Below are 27641 nucleotides of genomic sequence, written 5' to 3'. Positions count from 1 at the left end.
CTCTCTCTCTCTCTCTCTCTCTCTCTCTCTCTCTCTCTCTCTCTTTCTCTCTCTAAGCATTTATGCTTCAATTATGTGATTGCTAAATTCTAATAACTTTATTGCTGGACCTAATTAAAGTCGACTTACCATTTTCATTCTTAATCAATTTGAATTTAGAATTAGATTTGTATTATTAATTAGCCTTTATAACATGCACTAACACAACAATATTTAAAATTGTGCAGGACAGTGGTAAAATCAATGGAATTCATGGTGGAAGATCACACTAATCATGGAGTTTGATATTTTGTAATTAAGTATATAAAGAAAGTAGATATGTGATACTTGTTGGAATTGTAATTTCTGTATTAGGAATTCATGGGTAGTTGTTATGACTTTGATTTTTAGTATTTTGTGATCAAAGTCTATTTTTTTGAGACAAGTTTATATATAAGTTAGATTGGCTGATATATACATAATTATTTTGATCTATGATTTTAAAATTATATATGAATTTTGCAAGGTTTTTATTGGAAAGATTAATGAAAAAAGAGTTTTTCTGAGCTAACTTATGACCACGCTTAAAAAGCGTGGCTATATCGTACAGTTGTGCTCAACAGCCACGCTTAATAAACGTGGCCATAACCTGGAAACTAGCACGCTTTAAAAGCATAGCCATCTCCTTAGCTATTGGTACACTTTTTAAGCGTAGGCGTTTTTTCTTGTAGTCATCAAGGCACACTTACTAAACATAGCCATTTATTACCCTATTGGCATGCTCAAAAAGTGTAGCCATATCGTTTTTTATCGGCACGCTTTGAAAGTATAGCCAAACCAAACCTTCTTAGCACGCTTCAAAAGTGTGGTTGTATGTATACTTTTTTGTACGATTTTAAAGCATAGCTATAGAGTTATACACACTGTCATGCTTTTACACTACAAGAAAAATCATTTTTAGCAGCCATTTATTTTACTTTTAGTGGCAATAAAAATAGTTGCTAATACATTTACCGGCAATTAGTCGTCTTATGCTTTGTCGCTAAAAGGTTTTAGCGGTAATTATAACATTTGCCGGTAAAAACTTTTTTAATGGCTGCAAAAAGTAAATAATTTTTAGCGACTATTTTTTTGGCAATTTATATGGCCACCAAAAGTAATTCTAAAATTGCAACGTGATTCATTTTTAGCGGCCATTACTATTGTCGCCAAAACCCATTTTACTGGCAATTTATATGGCCACTAAAAATAATTATAAAATTGTAATATTATTCACTTTTACCAGCCATTACTATTGTCACTAAAGTCTTAAGACTTTTTTAGTTATATTATACTCATTTTCTTAGAAACAACGAACTATCTTTTTTTAGAATCTCAATTTGCCAACAATTATTATTGTTATACATAATATAAATATACTGAAATTAATTACTTCAAAATGAGATATTTCATTAAACTCAAAATATTGATAAACAAATTTCTCTTGAAAAGTAGTAAATCATGTTACAAAACTAAACAACAAAAAATACTACAAGCCTATAACTATGTTACATCAATGTAGCAATACAAGTGTTAGCAATGATCTAAAGTTGTACTTTTAAAAGTAGCCTAGCTTTCGCTTTTAGTAATTGATCTAAGAATTTAAAAGTAAATGAAGAAGAAAAATCATGAATATACTAAAGAATCTAAAACTATAAACCTTTGGCTACTTTTCAAGGAATTGATAGCTTGGCAATGTTTTTCGCCTTGATACCAATGACACGGTTCTCTTAACTTTGAAGTTGGTCTTTGCTCTTGCTTTGAAAAAGTCAAAACCTATAGCCACGAGGGTCCCTTAATCTTTCTTTTAACCAGAATAAACTCCAAAGCACTGCACATAAAGATAAATCCTGCCAAACAAACTTGTGCGTGTGATTCCCCTCCAATTAGCTGCTTAGTTTACCAATAATACATGGTGGGCAACTCACTTTTACTTTATTTCTATTTTTACCATTCAATGAGAACACTGCCAATGCCAACGCAGTAATAAGAGAGTCATACACATGCATCTTCTGTTATGTGATAAAATTACCTACTACCAACTTTAATTAGTTGTAGTAGGAAAAGGATATATCCCAACTAATTTTAGTATTTTAAATCATAAATTATTTTCATCATATGAGATAAATGAGCTCATGAATGATTGCAACATATGATAAGCACCTAATTTTAAAAAACATAAACTTATAGTAAGCAAGAAAGCAAAAAGTTGAGTCATTTAACTGAAAAAACTTCACTTCCCTAATAATAAAAAGACAAATGGCTACATACACGCACAGAGAGAAGAGTAATAATTAGAGAATAAGAAAAAAAATTTATAAAAATTCTACTTGAGATAATTTACTGAAAAAAATATGTATTTAATGATGAATGATATATCTTTTAAAAAATCAAATTTAATATATGACTTGTGAAAAATAAAAATTTTACTAAACTAAATCATAATATACTACTTATGAATAATAGTTTTAAATTTAATTTTTTCACTACAATGAATGTGGACTGAGACAATCTTTTAAAAGTGTTGTCTAAACACATGAAAATGTTGCCTTTGATCCATTTGGTATGAAATGCCACATTAATCAGCTTCCACTACCATAAATTGCTAGCTATATACTCATTTAATTTGTTGATTGATCAGCCGTATCATGATTGTCATCGAATGAAAATTGCTACTAATTGTTGATAATCGAAAAACAAATGCAATTTGTATTTTTGTACAATAATCATCATTATTGTGAAAGGCATGACTAAGAAGATACCTTATCTTAATTTGGTGTGGGAATCTAGCAAGTACCTGTAAAAGAATAGAAAATAGACCAAATGATACAAAAGGTTCAGTTCCTACACCAAGCATTATTGTTTTACTTTATCCTTATACATGAGAAAATTATAATTAGATTCACTTGCTTTTTTTCAAGGATTATATAATAGATTTAATTCAATTTGTACACACACAAATTTATAAGGATGAACTTCTTGAAAAATGAAACTAACCACTTTTGTAGCATCTAATGATTCAGTAAGCAAAGGGCCAACTCCAGTACACTCAAATGAAAAATCCACACCAAGTCTATCACTCAATTCTTTAACCAATTTTGAAGGAGATTTATCAGAATTACTTGAATTTATAAAGTGACTCATTCCAAAAGCTTCACATTTTTCTCGCTTCATATCATTTATGTCAATCCCTATTATCTTAGTTGCCCCCAACATTTTTGCTACACTTATATCCTTCTTGCACAAAAGAAGATAAAACTAAAAATGATTCTTGTTTTCCATCCCTTTGGAATTTATGATTCTCTTTGATATTTGTGAATCGATTCGCAAAGCTGGTGAAGAATGAATCAATTAAACATGTTTAATGTTGTAAAATCTAGAATCTACATACACAATGAAATCATTAAAAGAAGTACTCACTTTGCACAATTATCAGCTTTCCATTCAATACCATTAGCATCCATACCAGTAGATTACCATCCATCATTAACAAACTTAGCAGGAATACTACCTTGAAGTTGCATTAAAGAACATATATTATACAAAAATCTAACTATTATTATAGCTTGACATTTTATCCATGGAAAAGGAATAATACCTCTCTAATCCTTGCTTTACACCATCTGAAGTGACATTGGTATAAAAAGTATCTCATGTACACCATCCAAACCAGTTCAATATATCTGACATCTGAATACACAAAGTTATGAAAATGTTATGATTAATCAACATTTAATAAACATTAGAATTAAGAAACACAATGAGATTTACCTTTTTTCTCTCTCTCTATGAGAAAATATTTGCATGTGTTTTTCAACAGTCCTGAACAAAATTCGAATCAATTATAAGAAACATTGCAATAAAAACTTGAATCATGTCATTAGAATTGAAATAAATCATTTGACAGCATTGGTTGTGACTTCATAAGGGTCTAATTCGGCACCAAGTTCCCATCTGCAACACTTATTCCTGCTCCCATTGTCATATTCCCTTTGAATTCAACAACAACAACATTATAAAGGATACAGAGTGTTGCTGTTTCAATTCCAAATTGTGAGATAGATAGATAGATAGATAGATAGAAAAGAGAAAAATATGTGAGATATAATACAATATAACAAAGCACAGATCAAAGGTGGGTATTTATAGCAATTGGAAAATCATAATCTACATATAACTGCACACCAAACATGAATTATTGGTTATATAGCAATTGGAAATTCATTTTTGCTGCACTTATAGCCTGCACAAAAGAAGATAAACTAAAAATAAAAACTCAAGCTTTTGAATATTCAAACCAAACAATTAATTGAGCAAAAGTAAAATTCAACAACTAAAAAATATGTCGATAGTGAGAAGTAGCAATTGTTACCAGAGAGAAACAGAAGAGCAGAGCAACAACGAACAACGAGCAACAAGTTTAGCTACCAAAGAGAAACAAAGGAGCACCAACAACCGTTGGTGATGGTGATGGCGACAACGGCAACAACAACAAAATCCTGTTGAATTTCAGAATTAGAAAAAATATAAAATGAAAAATAGAAAATCCAAAAAATGAAGGGAGAAGATCTACCAGCAGTGACGATTTTGTACGCCTACGCGGAAGACCAGCGGCGGTGCAAGCGGCGAAGGTGCGGTGTTGTGAAATGGAGGCAAGGGCAGAGCTGAATGTAGCGACAGCGTCGTTCACAAAGAGGCACTTTTTCTCGATCGATCTCAGAGATTTAATTTAGGTGTTGCTGCCAGATATGGAGATGCGTTGGTGGAGGAGGCGCCTTTGCTAGACAACGGTGGCGGTGGCGGTGGCGATGGCGGCAGCAATGGTTACGACAAGCTTAGGGTTTCGACATTGAGACCATCCTTTACCTTCAACATAAGCTAGGTTTTTTCCTCTGAATATCTAAATCAACACCTTTTACACCAAATTCCAAGAAAGGCAAGCAATAACTCATTCTATATGGAAATTGTTATAAAAAAATATTTTAATGATAACAATACTGGCTATAACTTTATGGTCACCAAAAATTTTTTACTAAAAAGAAATTTTTTTGTATTTATTAGTAGCAATAAAGATAATTATCATTATAATATATAGTAATAATGACAAATATATAATTGCCCTAAAAATATAACTTAAATTAAAGAATTAGTGGCAATTATGTTATTACCGCAAAAAATTTGTCACTAAAACATACTTTTTTAGTAGTGTTAAGCGTGACATTAGATGAAAACGTGGTGAAAAAGAAAGCGTGCCAATAGATCGATAGAGCAACCGACACACAAAATGTGCCGATAACAAAAAGTATGGCGAAAAGCTACTATCGGCACGCTTTTTTCACTTTTTGACACATTTTAAAAGCGTGACAAAAAATTCATTTTCTTTAGTGTCCATTTCACTTTTACTATTATACCTTATCATTGCATGTTTAGATCTGGTTATTCAACCTTAGAAGTTAGAATGCAGCTGTTCGAACTTAACATACGGCTTGATGACTAATAATCGAGTCTGATGATCATTGAAAATATAAATGAATTATTATAAAATAACTAAATAAATAAATAAGGAAGAGGTAACAAATATAAAATAAAGAAATATAAAGAGAGAGAGAGAGAGAGAAATTTTTGTTACTGTATGGAATACCTCAGTTGCTTCTCTATTTATAGGCAAAGAAGTTTTACATTTTTCAACTTCATTAATTTGGTTTGCCTTGAGAAGTTAAACTATTCAGTATTGAAATCAAACGCCCATATTAATGATGGTTATCCACCTCATCTTTCATCCTTATCACAACACTCCCCCTTGGATGACCATTTAGGATTATTGCCTCGTTAAAACCTTACTAAAGAAAAATCCAGCAGAAAAAAACATTAGTGAAGGAAAAAGAGTACAATATCCTTTGTGATAGGGACTGCCTCATTAAAAACATTGTCAAGAAAAATCCAATGGGAAAAAACCTGACCAAGGAAAAAAGAGTACAGTCTCCCCCTCTTGTCGACATCATTTAATGTCTCGAAATCGGTGCATCCCAATCTCATGTACCAATCTTTCAAAGGAGGATTTTGGGAGTGACTTTGTAAATAAATCTGCCAGATTATCACTTGAGCGGATTTGTTGGATATCAATTGTCCCCTGATTTTGAAGATCATGAGTGAAGAAGAATTTGGGAGAAATATGCTTTGTTCTATCACCTTTGATATCTCCGCCTTTAAGTTGAGCAATACATGCTGTATTGTCTTAAAAAAGGACAGTTGGAGCTATCTTCTGATCAATCAGTCCACATGATGATAGAATATATTGGATTACACTCCTCAGCCAAAAACACTCACGACTAGCTTCATGTATCGCTAGTATTTCAGCATGATTAGAGGATGTTGCTGCAATCGTCTGTTTCGTGGACCTCCATGATATAGCAGTACCACTATATGTGAATGGGTATCCTATTTGAGATCTCCCTTTATGTGGATCAGACAAATATCCAACATCTGCATATCCAACTAATTGTGACTTGGATCCATAGGGATAAAACAATCCTATATCAGTCATTCCATGAAGATATCAAAAGATCTCTTTGATTCCACTCCAATGTTTTCTGGTTGGAGAGGAACTATATCTTGCTAGTAAATTCACAGCAAATGATATATCAGGTCGTTTATTATTAGAAAGATACATTAGTGCTCCAATGGCACTAAGATAGGGTACTTCAGGACCAAGGATATCTTCATTTTCTTCCTTAGGATGGAATTGATCATTTTCCACATCCAAAGATTTTACGATCATTGGGGTACGCAAGGGATGTGACTTATCCACATAAAATCTTTTCAAGATCTTCTCTATGTATGTTGTTTGATGAATAAAGATCCCATTTTTTATATGCTCAATCTGCAGGCCGAGCCAAAATTTAGTTCTTCCAAAATCTTTCATCTCAAACTCTTCTTTTAGAGTTTTTATAATTGTTGGAATCTCTTCAGGAGTTCCAATGATATTTAAATCATCAACGTACACAGCAATTATAATGAACCCAGATGTAGATTTCTTTATGAAAACACACGGGCATATATCATCATTCTTGAATCCGTTTTTTGCCAGATACTCAGAAAGACGATTATACCACATTCGTCCAAATTACTTTAAACCTTATAAATATCTTTGCAATTTGATTGAGTATAACCCTTGCGAATATTCATTGGATGGTTTAGATATCTTTAGTCCTTCAGGGACTTTCATATAGATATCTTGATCTAATGAGCCATATAAATAAGTTGTTACCACATCCATTAAATGCATATGTAGTTTATGATATGCAGATAAACTGAGCAAATAACGGAATGTTATCGCATCCACTACAGCGGAATACATTTCTTCATAATCTATACCGGGCCTTTGTGAAAAATCTTGTGCCACAAGACGGGCTTTGTAGCGCACAACTTCATTTTTCTCATTTCGTTTTCTCACAAATACCCATCGGTATCCAACAGGTTTTACATCTTTAGGTGTACGAACTACAGGTCCAAAGACTTCACGTTTTGCAAGTGAGTCTAATTCAGCCTTCATGGCTTCTTCCCATTTTGGCCAATCATTCCTTTGTCGACATTCTTCTACTGATCATGGCTCAAGATCCTTACTTTCATGCATGATATTTAATCCCACATTATATGCAAATATTTCATTGACAATTGTCTTATTGCGGTCCCATTTCTCTCCTGTAAAGACATAATTTATCGAGATCTCGTTATTTTCACAATTTTCAGGTACCTGAATGTCTTCTGGCGTTAACATTATATCAGACTTTTGGATAACTGCAGGTGTCTCTACTATGTATTTTTCAACAGGAATAGTATTTACCTCTTTTCGCTTTCGAGGATTTTTATCTTTGGAACCAACAAGCCTGCCACACTTTTGGCATAAATTTGCTTCAGTGGCTACTTGTCCTACTGGGACATCAATTCGAATTGGGGGCATTTTTCGCTTGTATATAAGATTTGTCTATCCTCTTTGTATCGGAAAATGCATCATGCAATTCATTTGCTATTCTTTTCAAATGTATAATCTTTTGAACATCTAGTTCATATTGCCCTGATCGAGGATCTAAATGTATCAACGATGATGCATTCCAATTAAGTTCCTTTTCAAGAAGCTTATTCTCTCCCCTTAATATTGAAAATTTTGATTCATCAAAATGACAATCCGTAAACCGAGATTTAAATACATCTCCAGTTTGTATCTCAAGATACCTCACTATAGAGGGAGAATCATATCCAACATATATTCTCAATTTTCTTTGGGGTCCCATTTTGGTGCGACTAGGTGGTGCAATGGGAACATATATCGCACACCCAAATATTCTTAAATGGAAAACATTTGACTACTGGCCAAAAGCTAATTGCATAGGAAAGAATTGATGGTAACTCGTTGGCCTCAAACGAATAAGTGCTGCAACATGTAAAATAGCATGCCCCCAAACCGAGGATGGGAGATTTGTTCTCATAAGCAAGGGTCTAGAAATTAATTAGAGGCGTTTAATAAGTGATTCTGCTAACCCATTTTGTGTGTGAACATAAGCTACTGGATGTTCAACACTTATTCCATTAGCCATACAATAAGCATCAAAGGCTTGGGAAGTAAATTCACCAGCATTATCAAGACAAATTATTTTGATTGGATTTTTTGGAAATTGTGCTTTTAATCGAATAATTTGAGCCAGTAATCTCGCAAACGCCAGGTTGCGAGAAGATAATAAGCACACATGTGACCATCTCGAAGATGCGTCTATTAGGACCATAAAATATCTAAGAGAGCCACATGATGGATGAATAGGTCCACATATATCACCTTGAATTCTTTCTAGGAATTCAGGGACTCAAATCCAATCTTTAGTCTTTACTGGTGATGGTCTTAAAATTAACTTCCCTTGAGAACATGCAGCACAAAAAAATTCACTAGTTTTAAGAATCTTCTGGTCCTTTAGTGAATGTCCATGAGAGTTTTTAATAATTCTCCTCATCATGGTTGTTCCCGGATGACCCAATCTATCATGCCAAGTTATGAATTCATTTAGGCTAGTAAACTTCTAGTTTACAATGGCATGTGATTCAATTGCACTAATCTTGGTATAATACAACCCAGATGAAAGTGAGGGTAACTTTTCCAATATAACCTTTTTATTTAAATCATGAGTTGTGATACATAAATACTCATGATTTCCCTCATTCATTGTTTCAATATGATATCCATTTCGGCGAATATCTTTGAAACTCAACAAGTTCCTCAGAGACTTGGTAGATAATAGTACATTATTTATTATAAATTTTGTTCTTCTAGAAAACAAAATTATAGCTCTTTCGGAGTCTTCTATCACATTGTCTGAGCCAATAATAGTATTAACATATTCTTCTTTTGGTACAAGATGGGTAAAATATATGTCACTTTTAAGAATAGTGTGCGAACTTGTACTATCTGCAAGGCAAATATCTTTAGAATATGTCCTTGCCATTTTTCTTCAAAGACAAATGATAATAATAATAATAAAATGAGTAGAAGTACATGCACAGTAAAATTATTCACATGAATACTTAACAAACACATACACATATCAAACTATTTCATCATTAATCAAATAGCCAATATTTCTTTCAGAATGCTTAAAGAAATTAGATACATCATAATGAGTGGTGGAATTTTCATCATTTGAAACAAAATTTGTTTCCTTGCCTTTGTCGTTCCTTTTCAAGTATGCTTGATAAAAATTAACTAGGTGTCTTGGAGCACGACAGGTACGTGACCAATGGCCTTTTCCACCACAACGGAAGCATTTATCCTCAATTGATTTACTTTGCCCATTGTTTCTTTCTTTATCCCACTTCTGGTGATATCCTTTCTTGTGAACATAATTTCTTTTCCTTCCATAATTTTTTCTGTTATTAAAATCTTGCCATTTACCTCTTCTGGGGTTATAATTTGCCGCATTTGCTTCAGAAAATGGAGCGGCGTCAGCTGGGCGCGCTTCATGATTTCTTAAGAGCAACTCATTGTTGCGTTCAATAACAAAAAAGCAAGAAATTAACTCAGAATATTTTTTAAATTCTTTTTCTCGATTGCTACTTGAAGAGCACATTCGAGGCATGGAAGGTCGAGAAAGTTTTCTCTAACATATCGGGTTTGAGGAAGTATCACATGATTGTACCTTTCTTCAAGGTCTTTCCACAGATCTGCAGGATCTTTTAATGTGGGATATTCATTTTTCAATCATACGTCAAGATGACGATGAAGGAAAATCATAGCTTTGGCTTTATCCTTCTGGAATGTATTATTTTCAGCTTTAATGATATCTTCAAGATCCATTGAATCAAGATGGATTTTAGCATATAGTATCTATGATAAATAATTGTTTTCCAGATATATCAAAAGTATTATATTTAAGATGAAAAAGTTTCGATATAATACAAATTTGTTACCTGAAGTCTTCCTAAAATTTTGTTAGAGATTCGTGCTGATAACATGTTATAAAATAACTAAATAAATAAATAAGGAAGAGATAACAAATATAAAATAATGAAATATAAAGAGAGAGAAAAAATTTTATTAATATATAAAATATCTCTGTTACTTTTTTATTTATAGACAAAGAAGTTTTACATTTTTCAACTTTATTAATTTAGTTTACCTTGAGAAGTTAAACTATTCAGTATTAAAATTAAACGTCCATATTAACGATCTTCATTCACCTCATGTTTTATCCTTATCACATGAATAAATATTAAATTTTTTTTATCCTACGTGGGTAGTAGTTTAATTAATTATGTATTTGATATCTGACTATCTTATGCCTGATTCTTGGACTCAATTACGAGGAATTGACCAGCGCATGACTGCATGTTGTGGGCCAAAATGGAAAAGATTCCTCGAAATACAAGTTGAGCCACTTCATAAGTTCATATGCACCCATAACAGAAATTTTTTTTTTCATTTTCAGACCTTGAAAACTGCATCTTTATTTACTTATTTATTGATTTTTGCCCCGGAATACATCGATCAGACCTACAAAAAGTGTTGATATATATACATTTCAGAACTTGTTACCGAAATAATGGATTAATGGTTAAAATAGTCTATAAAAAATCATGAGTGCATTAATTTAATCTTTAAAGAGAATATATCTAATTGCTTCGTTAAATAATGATGCATTATAAGATAACTTAATTTATACCATATCTTATTATTTAAATTAATGAAAAAAACTTGACTCACGATTATATTATATAGAGATAAATTTAAAATATTTCATTCTTTGAGAACTAAATTGACACATATATAATATTTCAATGACCATTTGGATTATTAACCCGAAAAGTAATTATAATAAGAGAGTATCTCAAAAATTTTTAATTTTATTCAATATCATATTCATATTGAACAAATCTAACTTCCTAAATGCTTCTTATTATCATTATTGGTATGCAATTAAACATTTAGTAACATTATTATGGAAATCAATATAATGTAAAACTGTTTAAACTGGTAAGCAAGCACAGAGCCAGGTGGTAGGAAAGAGAGATGATGACCCCTAATTTTAATTTTTTATATGTAAATTATATATAAATTTTAGTTTAATTTTTCTTTAAAATTTAATTTTAATCTTAATTTATTGTATAAATATTTTTGACCCCTTTAATATTTTATCTAGTTCCGACCCTGCTTGTAAGTATTATTTTATTCCTTAATCAATATTAATTTTTGAGTTCTAATATTGAAAATAGAAAAGAAGTCTTGTCAGAATTTCTCTACCAATTTTATGAAACTTCAGTCAGGTTAAATAAGACTAGTTAAAATTTTAATGTGTGTAATAAAATTTGGATGGTGGTAGACTGGTAGTACAATAATTTGATAAAAGAAATAAATAAAATAAAAATCATGGAAACCAAATTTCGGAAATTAAAATAGGGACGAGAGAAGGAAATTATAAAGGTCGGACTTTCATATGTAGAAGCGTCTGTCAATTCTTGAGTTGTCTTCTTATAACTCGCACATATTTAGTTTTGTAACGTATGGCAAATTGACAAGAACATTATTGCAAAGTGTGCAAAGTTTTTCCCTTCCATAAATGTCTCATGACACGGAAACCAGGCCCCTACATGAAATAATTTCATTTTCTTTCCTTTAAATGATATTTGCCACTATTCTATAAACATATACCTGATCAAAGTTCGAAATTAATGGTTTTCCTTCTATATGGATGGAAGGTTGGAGGCTTGAAGGCTGAAGCATAAGATCCATACATTTTATAATTTTGATTTAAGTCACGGTTGTTGACTTGTAGGTAAATCAAATTCAAGTCCCACCGCTGTTATTTATTTTTTCTATATATTTTACTAGAATATAATGTTAATATATTCCTAGTGTAAATTATTTTATATAATTATTCAATTATATATATTTATTTAGATGATATTTACGCATTAATTATTAAAAATAGTTATTTTTATTAATGTAGTGATTAATAATTGAATACAGACACAAAATTTTTATACAATTATTATATTAGAATTAAATTGATTTAATTATATATAAAGATTTTTAATAGCAGTAATTGTTTATCCCCTCTTTCTTTCTCTCGTGATGAGACCACGGACGGATACAAGGAGGGACGGATCGATACAAAGATTTAATATATATATATATATATATATATATATATATATATATATATAGTGCGGTATATGATTAAAAAAATAAAAAATATTATAGAATTTAATGATTTTACATATATTATCCATGAGTTTTTATTTTAATTATTTACTTTGTTAATATTTTTTATTTAACTAATTTAATATTAACAACTTACATTTTTTTATTTTTTAAATTAATTTTTTCATATTCATCTCGATATTCATTTAAATAAAAATTGTTATTTTTTTAATAATATTAAACTATTAACATATTTAACATTTATATTATTATTATTATTATGATATAGATTATTAATAATTTATAGATATATTTTAATAATCACATTGTATACTTTAAATATTTTTTCTTATAAAAGCATACTTATTTTCTTCTAAATTTATACTATTAAAAGAACAAAAATTTACCTTTTTTATCATAATTTATTTCAACTATCATTTTATTTTAAATTTTTTATCTTATAATTTATTACAAAGATACCATGTCTTTTAAATAATTAATAATTTATAATTTATTTTTAATTTTTTTAATATTAAAAAAATAAATATTAATTAATAAAATATGTGATAATTTTTTAACTAAATATATCATAAATATATTAATATCTTGTAATTCTATAATATATTCATATTGTTGTGTCTTTTTATATAATTATCATGTTGAAAACAAAATTATAAAAAATATATATATTTATATATATTAATAAACCTTTTAAAAAATCTAACTCAAAAATTATATATTATGTCTAAATTATTTTTATATAATAAAAAAATTAAAATATTCATCTAAAATTTTTCCATTATTCCATATTAAAATTTTTGGATCCCACACGTAATATCAATGGAAAAGTCTAGGGGACCAGCAGTTTTGTTGAATTTTGGCCAGCATGTAACCAGCAGAGGAAGGTGAGCCATTGGATGAAATCTCACACCAATCTCACACCATCAAATCATTATTAATGGCTAATTGATGGCTAATAATCACAAAAATTGCTGGTCCCTTCTCCCTCATCAATGAACCTTAAATAAAGGTTTTTGGTTACTCTTCCTAACATTTCATTACTTCTAATTTTTATGCCATGATAAGCATGCCAGTAAAAAACTAAAACGTTATCCTTTATGCATATTAAAAGAAAGGTTTAATTATTATATTAATTTTTATAGTTTTACAAAATTTTTAATTAAATTTTTATATTTTTTAATTAAGTCTCTGCACTAATTTTTTTTAATTACGTCTCTTTTAATAATAATTAGTTTAATTTTGTAGGAATTTAATTAAAAAAAATTAGTGCAGAAATTTAAATAAAAAAAAGTGTAAAAATCCAATTAAAAAAATTAGTACAAAGACTTAATTAAAAAGATATATAAAAAAATTTAATTAAAAATTTCGCAAAACTACAAAAACTAAGAGAATAATCAAACCTAAAAAAAAACATAATTTTAACTCAGAGGCGTGTGACAAAGTTAACTCCATGTGTACACATACACTGAAATTCTGTTTTGTTAAAGTGCTAATGTGATAAATTTGGTTATATATATAATTGCTTTTAATATAAAAAACAGACCATTTAAAAAGTTTTGATTAAAATTATCATTCTTCACAAATATATAATCGTTATTCTGTTTGAAAATTATTTGAATAATTAATTTAATAAAAGTATTGTGTTTTACATAGCTGGAATAAATTGTCACCTTCAATATCTATCCTATATATAATCTATACTTCTATTTCTATACTATATATTATATATAATATACTATATATAATGAGAATATAAAAAGGATTAGTATCTAATTTTCATTTCTAAAATATTTTTTTATTATATATAATTTATAAAAAATATATTTTATTATTTCTAATACTTAAACTCAACATTTTTAATTAAATTATAAATATTTATCATCTCAACTAGTTTAACTTTTATTAATTTTATACACAAACAAATGAACGAATAAATTAATAGGTCACATGTAAACGTGTTATAACTTAAATGAGATAGTTTTTTCTTTTTCACATAATGTTTCTCCCAAAAAAAAAAAGTAAAAAAAGAATTTTTTTTTACTTCAAAAGTTCACTTCTGCGTCCATCTTCTGCTGTGTTTTGTGTTTCTGCAAAACAAAGGAGAAGTTCACTCGTAAGAAGTCACACTCACGTCACCTTCTCTTTTATTTGTGACTTTCAGAGCCTATTTATTTAACTTTTCCAATTAGCTTTAGATTTTGAACCGAAGAAGCAAATAGAAGAAGCTCTTGCATCTACATTATTATTATTATTATTACTGTTGCATCTTTTTAATATATTCGAATTCTCAAAAATGTTTCATTATTTTTCTTTTATTTATATCACTTATTAAGGAAGTTGCAAAATCCTAGCGTGTTTCTGGCCATGGACGTTGATACTTTTTCCCTTTTTTGAGTAGAAGAAAAGTACAGACAATCTTGAAATAACACTTTGTCAGAAGAAGTGACTTTCAATATTCCATTATTTCATTATGGCTCAAGAGGTACCATCTTCTCTTCTCTTTTCTCTTTTCTCCATTATCTCTTTTTCTTACGGAAAAATTTTAGATATTTCAAAAATACTAGTGTTCTAACCGTTTATATGAATTAGGATCAACGGCTAAAATCATTAAAATATTAGTATTTTTGGAATACCTGAAAATTTTTCTTTGGTTGATGCAGGAAGAAGGGTGGCCTTTGGGATTGAGATTCTTGAACTCAGGAATGCGGTTGGCGAGAAATAATGAAGATTACTCTGGATCACTTTCATTCACTACTATGCTTACTGATTCTCCCGCTCATTCAAAAGATTCTGCCTCAGATCTTGACACTCAGGCCAGTAATCTATTTTCAATCTAAACCCAAATTTTATTATTACTATTAAACATAATACAATATTATTATGTGTAAGAGATAGCTATTTAGGACCGTGATTTTCAATAATTATATCTTTAGTAGTAATTCCTTTATTAGTACTAGAGTAAATACTGTGCCTATTAATACGTCCTTTTATAAAGTAAACGTGGATAATAATAACAAATTTGATTTAGTTAAAATGGTAACTATTATACTAAAGTCAAAAGATCATAAATTTTACTCTTGGCACCTTTTAATTTTAATATTGAAAAAATAATGCTGTTTTTTACTTTTGTTGAGATGGGGTGTGTTATACCATGATGTAGAGGTGGATTTCAACAAATTAAACGGTCAAATTTCGAGTTACACAAATTTAAATATGTCTATCTGACCCTTGAATTTATGTATTACCTTTTGAGTTGTGTTTTACTAAATTTTAAAATTTCTGCATTTATAAAATCTGAAGATCAAATTTTTCTAATATTTTTACTATTCTTTTAATTTGACCTTCAAATTTGTTAACTAAAATAAAAAAAAAATTAACATTCATATTAAAAAAACACACACCATGTTATCATCATCACAGGGTGTTACACACAATTATGTTTCTTCATCTTTAAAAAAATCAGTCCACTTTTAAAGTTAATTAATTTTTTGTTTTATAAATCGTATATAAAAAGGGAATTTTTATTTAAATATATATATTGAGAAAATAAATAAAAGTACACACAAAAAAAGTTTAATATAAACAAAAATACACACTAAAGAATCGAAATTATAAAACTACACACTAAAAATGATAATTGATGAACAAAAGTGACACGCATGTTATTAGGACCCGTTTTCATTAAGTTAGTTACCTAGGTGGCAGTTCAATTTGATAAGCTTGCACAATATGAATTATTTAGTAAACTTGAGGTGGAATTTCACACTTTTGCATTAAAAAAATATTTAAAAACAAAATACCAATGAATTGCCTAACACGTCTTCTAAGTGTGTAATAAAAAAAAAACTCAAACCTTAGAAATGAGAAGCTCAAGGGAAAACTAAAAACGACACTGTTTTATTTATATATTATTGTAAAAAGAAAAAAAAAAAACACTTTCATTATTATATTAGAAGGACAGGTGAGGTGTGAGGCGGATTCTAACGATCATGACGATGAAGAGAGATTATGATTTATTTTTTTTAATTAATAAAAATATTTAAATAATTATATTTATTTTAAATTTTATATTTATCTTAAATTAAACAGCATATTAAAATATAATTCAGTTATATATACTTTATATAATATATAAACAATACAAAAATTTAATTTAATTTTGGTTTTTAAATTTTTATTTCCTAATCTTTGTCTCTTAATCTCTCTTTTAAACACAACTTTAATAAAAACGAATAGAACTCCAATAACAATGTATCTCTTTAATTATATTTTTGGTGTGTACTTTTATTATAATTTCAGTTTTTGTGTGTATCTTTAATTATAATAAACTTTTTTAGGTGTATTTTTATCTATTTTTTTTATATATATTAAATAGGTGAATGCTATCCTACCCTCTCCAAAGTAACATGTAAATTACCCTCTTTGATATATTATATTTTAATTGAATTTTTATTTTAACCTGAGTTACTTTAATTTCACGAGAGTTAATAATATTTTGGAAGACGGTGAGGACCTGACAGAAGAAGAAAATAAAACACCCAATAAAACGGTGATATTTAGGAGACACAACGACGACGACAAAAAAGTGGGAAGGAGTAAACGCAATTAGAGAGAGTTGGAATACCTTTTCTAAAAGAATAATTTGGGAAGAGAAAACAAGACACCCAATGAGACAGTGATGCGACGACAATGAAGGAATACAATAGGAATGAGTAAACGCAATTAGAGAGAATTGGAGTACCTTTTTGGAAGAATGATTTGGTAAGATAAAATAAGATACACAACGAGACCGTGATGCTTGGGAGGCGTAATGAGGACGACCAATGAGTGGGGAGGAGTAAACCCAATTAGAGAGAGTTGGAGTACCTTTTTTAGAAAAATGATTTGGGAAGAAAAAACGAATCACTAATGACACGGTGATGCTTTGGAGGCGCAACGACGACGAAAGAGTGGAGAAAGTAACTCAGATTAAAATATACACCCAATTAAAATGTGACACATCAGAGAGGGTAACTTACATGTTACTTTAAAGAGGGTAGGGTAGCATTCACCTATTAAATATATTAATTTCCAAAATACATATTTTTAAAAACTATTAAAAAACGTGCTGCTATCATTTTACTTCTCCCAGCACCCTGAAATAGATTATGATATCATTTTACTTAGAACGTTAGCATTCACCAAATAGACCAACTCACTTTGTGAAATAGATTGACATCACTTCTGGCGTGTGACTAAATAATAGATCAGTTACCAAAAGGAAAAAATTACCTCACACAATGACACCATTAGAAACTCTCTTTTTTAATAGATTAAAAAATTGCAGAAATTCCTAATTTATAATCTTAATTATACTTTCAGGTTTGAGATAAATAAATTTTTCATTTTTTATTTTTTTGATAATTTCAAAAATAATATTTATATTTAAATTTTTATTAAGAAATCTCGAATTACTTTCTTAATATATATTGCATAATCAATGCTAATAAATTATATCTCAAATGATATAGTCTTTCTATACTCATCTAAAATGTCGCATGTTTGAGTGTCTCTATCTTCGATATATATATATTGCATAATTATTAGTGATAAATATAGAATATTATTATTATTATTATTTGAAATTTAATATAAGATTCTGTTGTGACAGTTATTGCTTCTTTCTTTTTCCAAGGCTGCTATATATAACCATAAATTTCTTCCAACTTTATTTTTTACAATGATGACACATCTCAATTCTTCTGAGTATTATTTATGATCATGGCCATAGTAACAGGATGAGATAGCTTCTCAAATATTTTGTAATGATATATATCGATATAGTTTTCTGGTACAAAATAATGACTGCTTCGAATACCTTGAATGGCCTACGTAATCAACTGTGATTCTGATTCTCTGTTGCACTTCTCATCTGTATACTAATGTTACCTTTTTTCTGGTTATTGATTTCTTCACCTATTCACCTGTATTAAATTCCAGATACTTTTCTCTCTCTTACTGCTTTCTGATGCTGTTTAGAACCATGGCTTTTGATTTTAGACTAGTGTTCTCAAAATTAGTTCGTACAGATTGGTTGGATGAATAATTTTTAGAATTGGATTGAAGTTCGACCTAGTTAATCGAAAATCGACCATCACATCCATTCAGTCCAAAATAAAAATTATTTGTTAACCAACATATCAAAAACACAAAAAAATTGTTTAAAAATCGGTGTAATTTTTTAGTAATTAATTAGTTTAAAATAATATATCACAAAAAAAATTCACTTTAAAAAAATATATTTTATAAATAAATATATTATTTTATTATATTTGATTGAATCTCATTTGAATTTTAAAGTTTTAAACTTCTAATTTTAGCCATTCAAGATGGTTAGAGCATCTCCAACGGCAAAAAAATGAAAGTCCTGTTCTGACAAAAGTTAAAACCCAACCATTGGAACAATACATACATCAGTCCTCGCACATATTTCAAAGTAAAGAAGGCCCTGTTCAGAGGGACTTACTTTGTTTTCATTGGCACTTAAATTAAAAAAATAAAATAATATGATATTAATATAATAACTAATAACGTTGCATAATATATTATCAATGAAGGGTTGTTCTTCCTCTTATTATATATCAATTTATTTAACTTTAGGTATATAATTAAATATTATAATTATTATAAATTAAATATGATGTAAGTATTTAATTTAGTTATTTAAAAAATTATATTAAATAATTAAATTATATTTAATTTATTAATAATTATAATAATTAATTATAATTCTATTAAATTACATTATTAAAAAAATTAATTATATTAATTTTAAGTATTTTAATTAATTAATTAAGTGGGACCACAACAGGGACTAAAGTTAGTTCCTTCTAATGAAGAAGAGAGAGATGCTTTGAGTTCCTATTTACTGTTTATAACGCAAAAGCTGATGTGGAGTTCCTTTTTATGATAGGTGAGCCATAAACAGGAACTAGAATGAGTTCCTTACTGGAGATGGTCTTAGAAATTTGGTTTGATGTAAACCTATCCTAGGATTGAGTCCAATCACGTAGGTGAAAACAGAGATGTCAAAAATGGATCAAAACCAGTACAAGGCGGTAAAAATAAAAAAATCAATCAGAAAATGTTAGAAAAACAATGATTATTTTGAACAATACAAATAACTATCAATCAAATATAGATATACTTTATCCTAATTTAATACTACTAATTTAAATTTATTCTTTTAATTATATTAATTCACATTGTTCACACATTGTTCAAAAATGTTGTTGGTTACCAACTAAAAACCAGCTACTTTACAAGTTTGACTGGTCAATTTTATTTCTTCTCAAATTCAAATAATTTCTTTTTAATATTAAACTATTAATAATAATGTGAAATTTTATATTATAGTAAAAATAAAGTCAAAATAAACTTTGGTTAATCAAAATAAAGATTATTAAACTTCTTATTTTTTATAATATCTCAGAGTTAAACACAAGAATAATATAATACATGAGATATAATTATCTTACCAACATGTGAAATTTATGGTTAAACATATGACTTGAATTTTTATAGTAATCATTGAGAAAACATTTATAGTATAACAAAAAGTGAAATTCAAATGATCTATAATTTTTACTTTTCATGTGTAATACATTGTTATATATATATATATATATATATATCACAATATATAACCAATATACAATATATAAGCACATATTTAATTACATATTTAATTACATTTAATTATCTTTTTCTACCTTTCTCTTTTTCTAATTACTTCTGAATGAGTCCAAACTAGACATGAATTTGGAAAAGGAAACTACATGTAATGAGCACTGCCATAGATAGAGCTTTCCATATCTATTCATCTCTCCCTCTTGGATTCTTGGTTCCTTTGGTGAGTCAATAATTGCTTGGCTTTAATGGGGGCCAATGCCCCATAGCATGGCCTAGCACATCATGGTTTGTGCCAGAACGTGACATTCATTTTCATTTTTAATTGTGATTGTGTTGGTACATTGGTATTTGTTAGTGACACGGATCAAAGCAAACCATGCTTTGTTGAATGTTTAAGTATTCTATTAAAAAGGTTGGAAGAAACATTATTCATGTGAACAAAACATCACTTTCAACAGTTTGATCAAGGAATAATCTTATCTGAAACAACCAATATAGAAGACTGTATGTGTCAAAATGGTTGGAAGAAACCTTATTGAAATTGTCTTAAAACTTAAAAGTAAAACATTATTTCAATCCTCTAAAGATATATGTATTGCCACATTATAGTCCTCCTTTAAAGTATTTTAAAACTCTTTGGTAAGTGCTTTAATTTAAGATGGAAAATATTGAAATAAAATTTAAAAAATTGTGTTTATGTCTCTTTTCTATCATATCTAATTTTTGTATAAATAGAAAATCACCCTAATTTTTTTTTATTGAAATAGAGATATTATATCTCTTACTTTTTGAATATGTCTCTTTTCTCTAAGAAAAATTTATATCTCCTAATATCTCTATATAATTTAAGGTATATTTTATGATGTCTATAAATTACATATATTTAAACTTCATAAAGAATAAATCTCCTAGTAAATACATTTTTCAACACTTGTATTTATACAATTTAGACAAAAAATTTATAGACACTGTATGCCAAAATTTTAAAATAGAATTCGAATCTAAAATACTGTCATATTTATAAAACACTAAATGTGATAACTATGATGTTTAAAAGATATTGCCTAACTTATAAAAAAGATTAATATTTAATTTAAAAGTATAAAAATAAATAATTTTAACAATTTAAAATTTGTTATAAAAAATATATTAGGTAAAATTTAAATATTAATTCCCAGACACTATAAAATTGGCCGATACTAAAATAGTCACAGTGACTCGACACAACCATATCAATTCTCTAAAAGTTAAAAATCTTTGAAGAATTTATACAATGACAATAATCTTTAATAGATTACAGGATTTTTGAGAAATTTATACTCATTTAAAATATATTAAAAAAATAAAAATATCTCCCAATTTTTATTATATATGATTGTTTTGAATTGTACACTGCATGAATTCATATTAAAAAAAATTGATATTATTAAAATGAGTTATGTTACGTGTACACTAAAATTAACTACCAAAGTCTGCCACCAGTATAAAATACATGCTAGAATATAAATACACATTGAAAATAAATTAAATAACATATATATTTATATAAAAATACATTGATAGCTGATTTTAGTGTACAAATAGTATTTTTTAATCAAAATAGAAGCCAAAAATATTTATTGCCTATAATTATATGCTTGTTTATGGCATCATTCATCAATATTTTTTTTGTCTTACTTTTCTTTTCTTGGCTTTGATTTTAGTCCACCGTATCATTGTTCCATGACAGAAGCATCACACTTGGTAGCCTCATTGGTATCTCAAGCTTTCTTGAACTCTCAAGGAGATCAACAAGGGGAAGAATGGTGGTGGAACCCTCAAGGGAAGAAAACAAAAGGAATCATCACAACAAGCTTAAGCCATGGCTCTTGTCACTTTGTTCAAGGCTAAGTACCGATGCAGTTGTGAGTGGGAATGATGTTATTGTTCCTTCTCTTGGTCACTACCTTGAAGCCGAGAGACGAGCCAGAGATACAAGGAACCAAATTAGTACTACCATTACTCATGGTGATTATCAAGATTCAAGGACATTGTTTGGGGGGAGCTAAGTTCGATGTGAAGGATATGGAACACCAATAGTTTTTCCTCGTTTGTGTGGATAACTAATTAAATTAACAGATAAACCTTTAACTCATTTCAGTATCTTTCATTAATAAACCGTATGTTTGTACTTATTGTACCAAAACAAGAGCTACAACTATGACTCTAATAAAAACAGAATTGAAGTACTTAGTTATATTCCAACATTTTTGTTAATAAAAATATTATAATTTTAGCAAAGATGCAATGCGTGGTTAAATGAAAAATGGATGATGCAGTAAGGCCTTTTTATTTCCTCAGTTAAGAGTGCTGGTAAACCTTATTAGATGCTTTTAGAATTTGTGATTTTCCTCGATGGATTTCTAGTTCATGTAAAAGCTAGTTGTTTAACGTTTGAGTTTTTTTGTTTTTGTTTTTCTTGCTAAATAAGTAATGATGTATTAAAAAAAATTTTATGATCTATGTACATCTTTTTTTTATTATTATTTGTTGATCTAAAAACCGTCATAAATAATTTTTTTTAAACATCAAAACTTCTTTCTGTAGTTAATTCTTCTTTAAAAATAATCTTGTAACTTCTTTATCTGAAATCTCTTCCGTCTGTGTTTCAATAATAGAATTCACAATCTCTTTCTTCTTCTTATTCATAAGGCAATAACTCCTTTTATGTTTCAAATCTCAAAATTATTAATCATACCTACTGCATACCATAATTTTATTGATGTTGTATATTTTTGCTTCTATAATAATTGTTGTAGCCAACTTCTTCCTTTAAATTAGGGGTGAAGCTAGATAATATTTAATTGGAGAGGGGCAATATTTTTTTTTGAATTTTTTACTTTAACAAAAAAATTAAAAATAACTATATATACAAAATTTTAGTTGAAAATAACAACTAAAACTTAAGACAATTCTTACAAGATAATTGAATATAATGTATATCAAAATAATTAAATCCAAATATTTAAAAAATAACATTAAATATTATAAAGATAAATGGTTGTATTTAAAATCTACAGATATTAGTCAAAACCTTTTTAGATATTTCTAGCAAAATTATAAGAAATTATTTAAGAAAATGTATTTATAATTCATGTAAATAATTTGAATCACAACTATAACTTATGTAATGGAAAAATTAATAATAGTATTACTAGAATTGAAATGAATTAAAATTTAATTTACAACTTACATAAACAATTAGACTCTTATTTTCTTAATTTAAAGATATTTATTTATTGAATATATACTAAAAGTAGTTACAATTTCTTTCTCAATGTAAATGTGCAAGAAATTCATTTGCCATTTTACTTTATAGTCTTATTTTAATAATTTTTATTATTGAGAATGTTCTTTCTGTTGTAGCTATAAATACTGAAAGAGTCAAGATATTGCGAATCAATGTATTAACTAAATGATAAGTTCTTGATTTTTTCGTTTCTTTCAATCTTTGATATAACTCAGAAAGTATCTAACATGTTTTAAATGATTCAGTATATCAAATTTATAATATTGCAATTAAACATTGAAAAGATTCATGATTAAAAAATAAAAAGGATAAATTTTTTTAACTAACTTGCATATATTCTGAATATTAAACAATCTAAAATTGTCTTTAAGATCCAAAGTAATACTTAAAGTAAAAAATTTCATGATTTTCTCGTTAAATCTACTAATTAACTCTTGTATTTAAAAGTCAATTGCTGCTAAAAGCACATCTATCATTATCCTCAATTTTTGAAGTAATTTTGATGTGAAAATAACATACATTGCACTCAAAATATCTTGAAATTTTTATTATAATGTTGGGCACGAAATATTAGTAATTTCCTTCATCAAATGTAATGAAAAAAATTCAAATGAGGATAGCACTTTCTTGACACTATAAGCCTCACCTTTTTTAGCAAAATTTGTAATTTTATCAATAATGTTATTAAAAATAGTATGAATAGTTATAAACATTCTTTATTAAGTTACAAACAGAATGAAAGTGATGAGAACTTCATCTTGCATTTCTAACTCTTTGCAAAGCGTTCACTAAGTTTGCACATTGATTTGTTTCTAATTCATTATTGTTGAACCAATGTAACAAGGTGGGGCTTCAACTCAAAATTGTTGGTATTAACAATAGGTGTCACAATACTAGTAGTAGTGAAAGATCCAAGGATCCTCCTAGGTTGAGGAGCATTATTATTGTGATTTGCATTCTCTGTCATGTTGAATTCAAACTCTTATGCAACTACCTCTTTAATTTCTTCTTCAACTCTTTAATTTCTAGCTTATTTTCTTTGTTGCCAAAGAGTTATTTCAATTTCAGGATCTTATTGAAGAGGTTATTTGTCCCTGTTGTTCTGTATATACAAAAACAACAAGAAAATCAAATTGGAACTCCCTTCACAGTGACGAAGGAAATTCCCAGGGGAAATAAAACAAAAACAGTAAATAAATAAAAGCTAAAAAGGTCTAATCTAGGTAATCAATTGATTGGTAGTTTTTTAACCATGATTAATCTCCTGCAACGATGCCAAAAATTTGATGCGAATTTTACACCACAATACTACCGGCAAGTGCACCAGGTCGTACCAAGTAATAAACTCACGGTGAGTGAGTGTCGATCCCATGAAGATTAACGGATTAAGCAAGGAATAGTCAATCGATTAATCTAGTCAGACAACTAAAATTAGGGTTTTTTAAAAGCTTTAATATAAACAGTAAAGTAACAAAAGCAAATAGTGAGCTTTGGAAGAGAATATAATTAAAAGAGTTAAGGTTTTTGAGATGTTGAAACTTTCGGATTAATACCTTTTACTTTCCACCTTGATCATGCAAAGATATAATCATGGCGAATCATCAATAATCAAACTCCAATCTTTTGGCAATTCGATTTCTCTTTAACCTAATTAATTGCTAATCCCTTAGTCAATTATTTAAGAAAAGAGTTAAGCACGTTCACTAATTCATAAGCCACACAATTCATAAGAATCTCTCCTAGTTGATTTTATGTCACTTAAGTCTAGTTTCAAAACTTAAGATTTGTGAGAATTGGTTTTTAAGCTTAATTCAATTAATTAACTTTTTTAAGAAGTTAAAAGAATTCAAGTTAGAGAAGAATTGTTTCCTAACACATTCAAAACCTTTAGGATAAAGAACCAAAACCTATTCTTGAAAAGATATCAATGTATAAATCAAAGGTAGAAAAAGCTAGTATATTAATCCATATAATTAACAGAGCTCCTAACCTTAACCAAGGAGAATTAGTTGCTCATGTTCTTTAGAGAAATCCTAGAATTATCAAAAGTAAAAGTTGCCGAAGAAGAAGAGAAGATCCTCAAAGTGTTTAACTACTCTCTTTAAATACTAACCTTAATGAAATTCAAATTCAATACAAAAATAGAATCAAATTTAAAATAAAATAAAATCTAACTAATTAATGTTTTCTTTCAGCAAAGCTCTCAATCCTATCTCCTTGAAATCCTCAATTAATTGTTGTGATTAGTGGGCTTGAGATTGAGCTTTGAGCAAATCAGATAATTGTTGAAGGATTGAAAACTTAGTGGGTAAATTGAGCCTCCGGAGAGTGATCAGAATTTCACATGGCACGTGGAGCTCAAACTCCATTTGTTTCACTCACTGGATGGATCACATTGCACGTAGAATGTCTCACATGGTACGTGGTCTTCATTTACTTTAATAGTTGGCTCTGTTTGCTCTATTGCATTGTATGTGAAAAAAATCACATCCCACACGAAAGTGTAATCGTGCGTACGCATACATCATGCGTATGTACGATAGTTCAAAATCTTCTTGTTGTGCGTACGCATGTAATGTCCCATGTGAAAGCCTTCACGTCCCATGTCTATTCTTCTACATACCACATTGAAATGAGGACATACGTACACACGGCTTCCGTTTTTCTGTTGCACGCTAGTGCTCCTACGTTGGACGTTAGAGTGTCTAGTGCCCCTGGGAGGGTGTAATTGATTGTCGTGGCACGTTGCCCTCCCCATGCTACACGTGAAACCTGATTTTAACACAAGGAGCTCTCTGTTTAGTCCAGAGAGCTTTCTGTTTCCTTCTCTCTTTATGCTCAAAGGGATTCTTGGCTCCTTTTCTCTTTAAATCTTTTTTAATTCTCTTCCAAATTCCCTAAAATTAATAAATGCACACTAACTCAAAGTATTGCTCAATTAACTATGAAATTATTATTTAACTTGCAATAATTCTTAGTTTATCGAATGGAATTCTAAGAGAAAAACACTAAAGATGCAAACGCATCACAACACCAAATTTTTGCTTGTCCTCAAGCAAAAGAAAAGAAAAGAAAAAGAATTATTTTAGATGAAAGGGGGTTAAATCATTCTTGAAGCTTATTTCTCTCTTAGGAGTGGGGTTTAGCAAACCATGTGAGTACTGATGAGCGGATAATTTATACACTTTTTGGCATTGTTTTAGGAAATTTTTAGTAAGTTCAAGCTACTTTTAGGGATATTTTCATTAGTTTTTATGTTAAATTCACATTTCTGGACTTTATTATGAGTTTGTATGTTTTTCTGTGATTTCAGATAATTTCTGGCTGAAATTGAGGGACTTGAGCAAAACTCTGAAAAAGGCTGACAAAAGGACTGCTTATGCTGTTGGAATCTGACCTCCCTGCACTCAAAATGAATTTTCTGGAGCTACAGAACTCCAAATGGCGCACTCTCAACGGCTTTAGAAAGTAGACATCCAGAGCTTTTCAGCAATATATAATAGTTCATAATTTATTCTGGAATTAACGACGTAAAGTGGCGCTCAACGCCAAGTACATGCTGCTGTTTAGAGTTAAACGCCAGAAACACGTCACAACCCGGAGTTGAACGCCCAAAACACGTTATAACTTGGCGTTCAACTCCAAGAGAAGTCTCAGCTTGTGGATAGATCAAGCTCAGCCCAAACATACACCAAGTGGGCCCCAAAAGTGGATTTATGCATCAATTACTTACTCATGTAAACCCTAGTAGCTAGTTTAGTATAAATAAGACTTTTTACTAGTGTATTAGTCATCTTTTGACCACGTTACATCTTTGGTCTCAGTTTTGTTTTATTCTTCATCTTAGGAGGCTATTGATCACGTTTTGGGGGCTGGCCATTCGGCCATGCCTGAACCTTTCACTTATGTATTTTCAACGGTGTAGTTTCTACACACCATAGATTAAGGGTGTGGAGCTCT

At 29.0% G+C, this 27641-nt stretch overlaps 1 protein-coding gene and 1 long non-coding RNA gene across 4 annotated transcripts; one reads left to right on the top strand and one right to left on the bottom strand.

The window, feature by feature from the left end:
- Nucleotides 1-1407: 1407 nt before the first annotated feature.
- Nucleotides 1408-4984, bottom strand: LOC112796813 (uncharacterized). Of its 3 annotated transcripts, XR_011881140.1 has the most exons (7): nucleotides 4592-4984; nucleotides 4391-4517; nucleotides 3790-3840; nucleotides 3617-3708; nucleotides 3439-3529; nucleotides 2781-2815; nucleotides 1408-1984 (listed from the first exon to the last, which is right to left on the bottom strand). It is a non-coding gene; the product is annotated as an uncharacterized lncRNA (long non-coding RNA). The 3 variants fall into 3 exon arrangements; XR_003199400.3 differs by lacking the exon at nucleotides 3439-3529; XR_011881139.1 differs by lacking the exon at nucleotides 3439-3529 and having other exon boundaries at nucleotides 1408-1868.
- Nucleotides 4985-14726: 9742 nt separating this feature from the next.
- Nucleotides 14727-22632, top strand: LOC140184440 (uncharacterized). The gene is made up of 4 exons (XM_072235595.1): nucleotides 14727-14834; nucleotides 15120-15203; nucleotides 15382-15534; nucleotides 22096-22632. The coding sequence occupies exons 2-4, from the start codon at nucleotides 15192-15194 to the stop codon at nucleotides 22438-22440; spliced, it is 510 nt and encodes a 169-aa protein (XP_072091696.1). The 5' UTR covers nucleotides 14727-14834; nucleotides 15120-15191; the 3' UTR covers nucleotides 22441-22632.
- The last annotated feature ends 5009 nt before the right edge of the window (nucleotides 22633-27641 follow it).

The sequence above is a fragment of the Arachis hypogaea genome, chromosome 4, assembly GCF_003086295.3.
Source record: "Arachis hypogaea cultivar Tifrunner chromosome 4, arahy.Tifrunner.gnm2.J5K5, whole genome shotgun sequence".
Lineage (NCBI taxonomy): Eukaryota > Viridiplantae > Streptophyta > Magnoliopsida > Fabales > Fabaceae > Arachis > Arachis hypogaea.
The sequence above is the reverse complement of the archived record's forward strand: the minus strand, read 5'-3'. Positions and strand labels throughout refer to the sequence as shown.

Bases quoted from the DNA above. Each gene is read 5' to 3' on its own strand.
- LOC140184440 (XM_072235595.1), top strand. The intron at 15,535-22,095 runs GCCAGTAATCTA...CTTTGATTTTAG, and splicing joins CCTCAGATCTTGACACTCAG to TCCACCGTATCATTGTTCCA.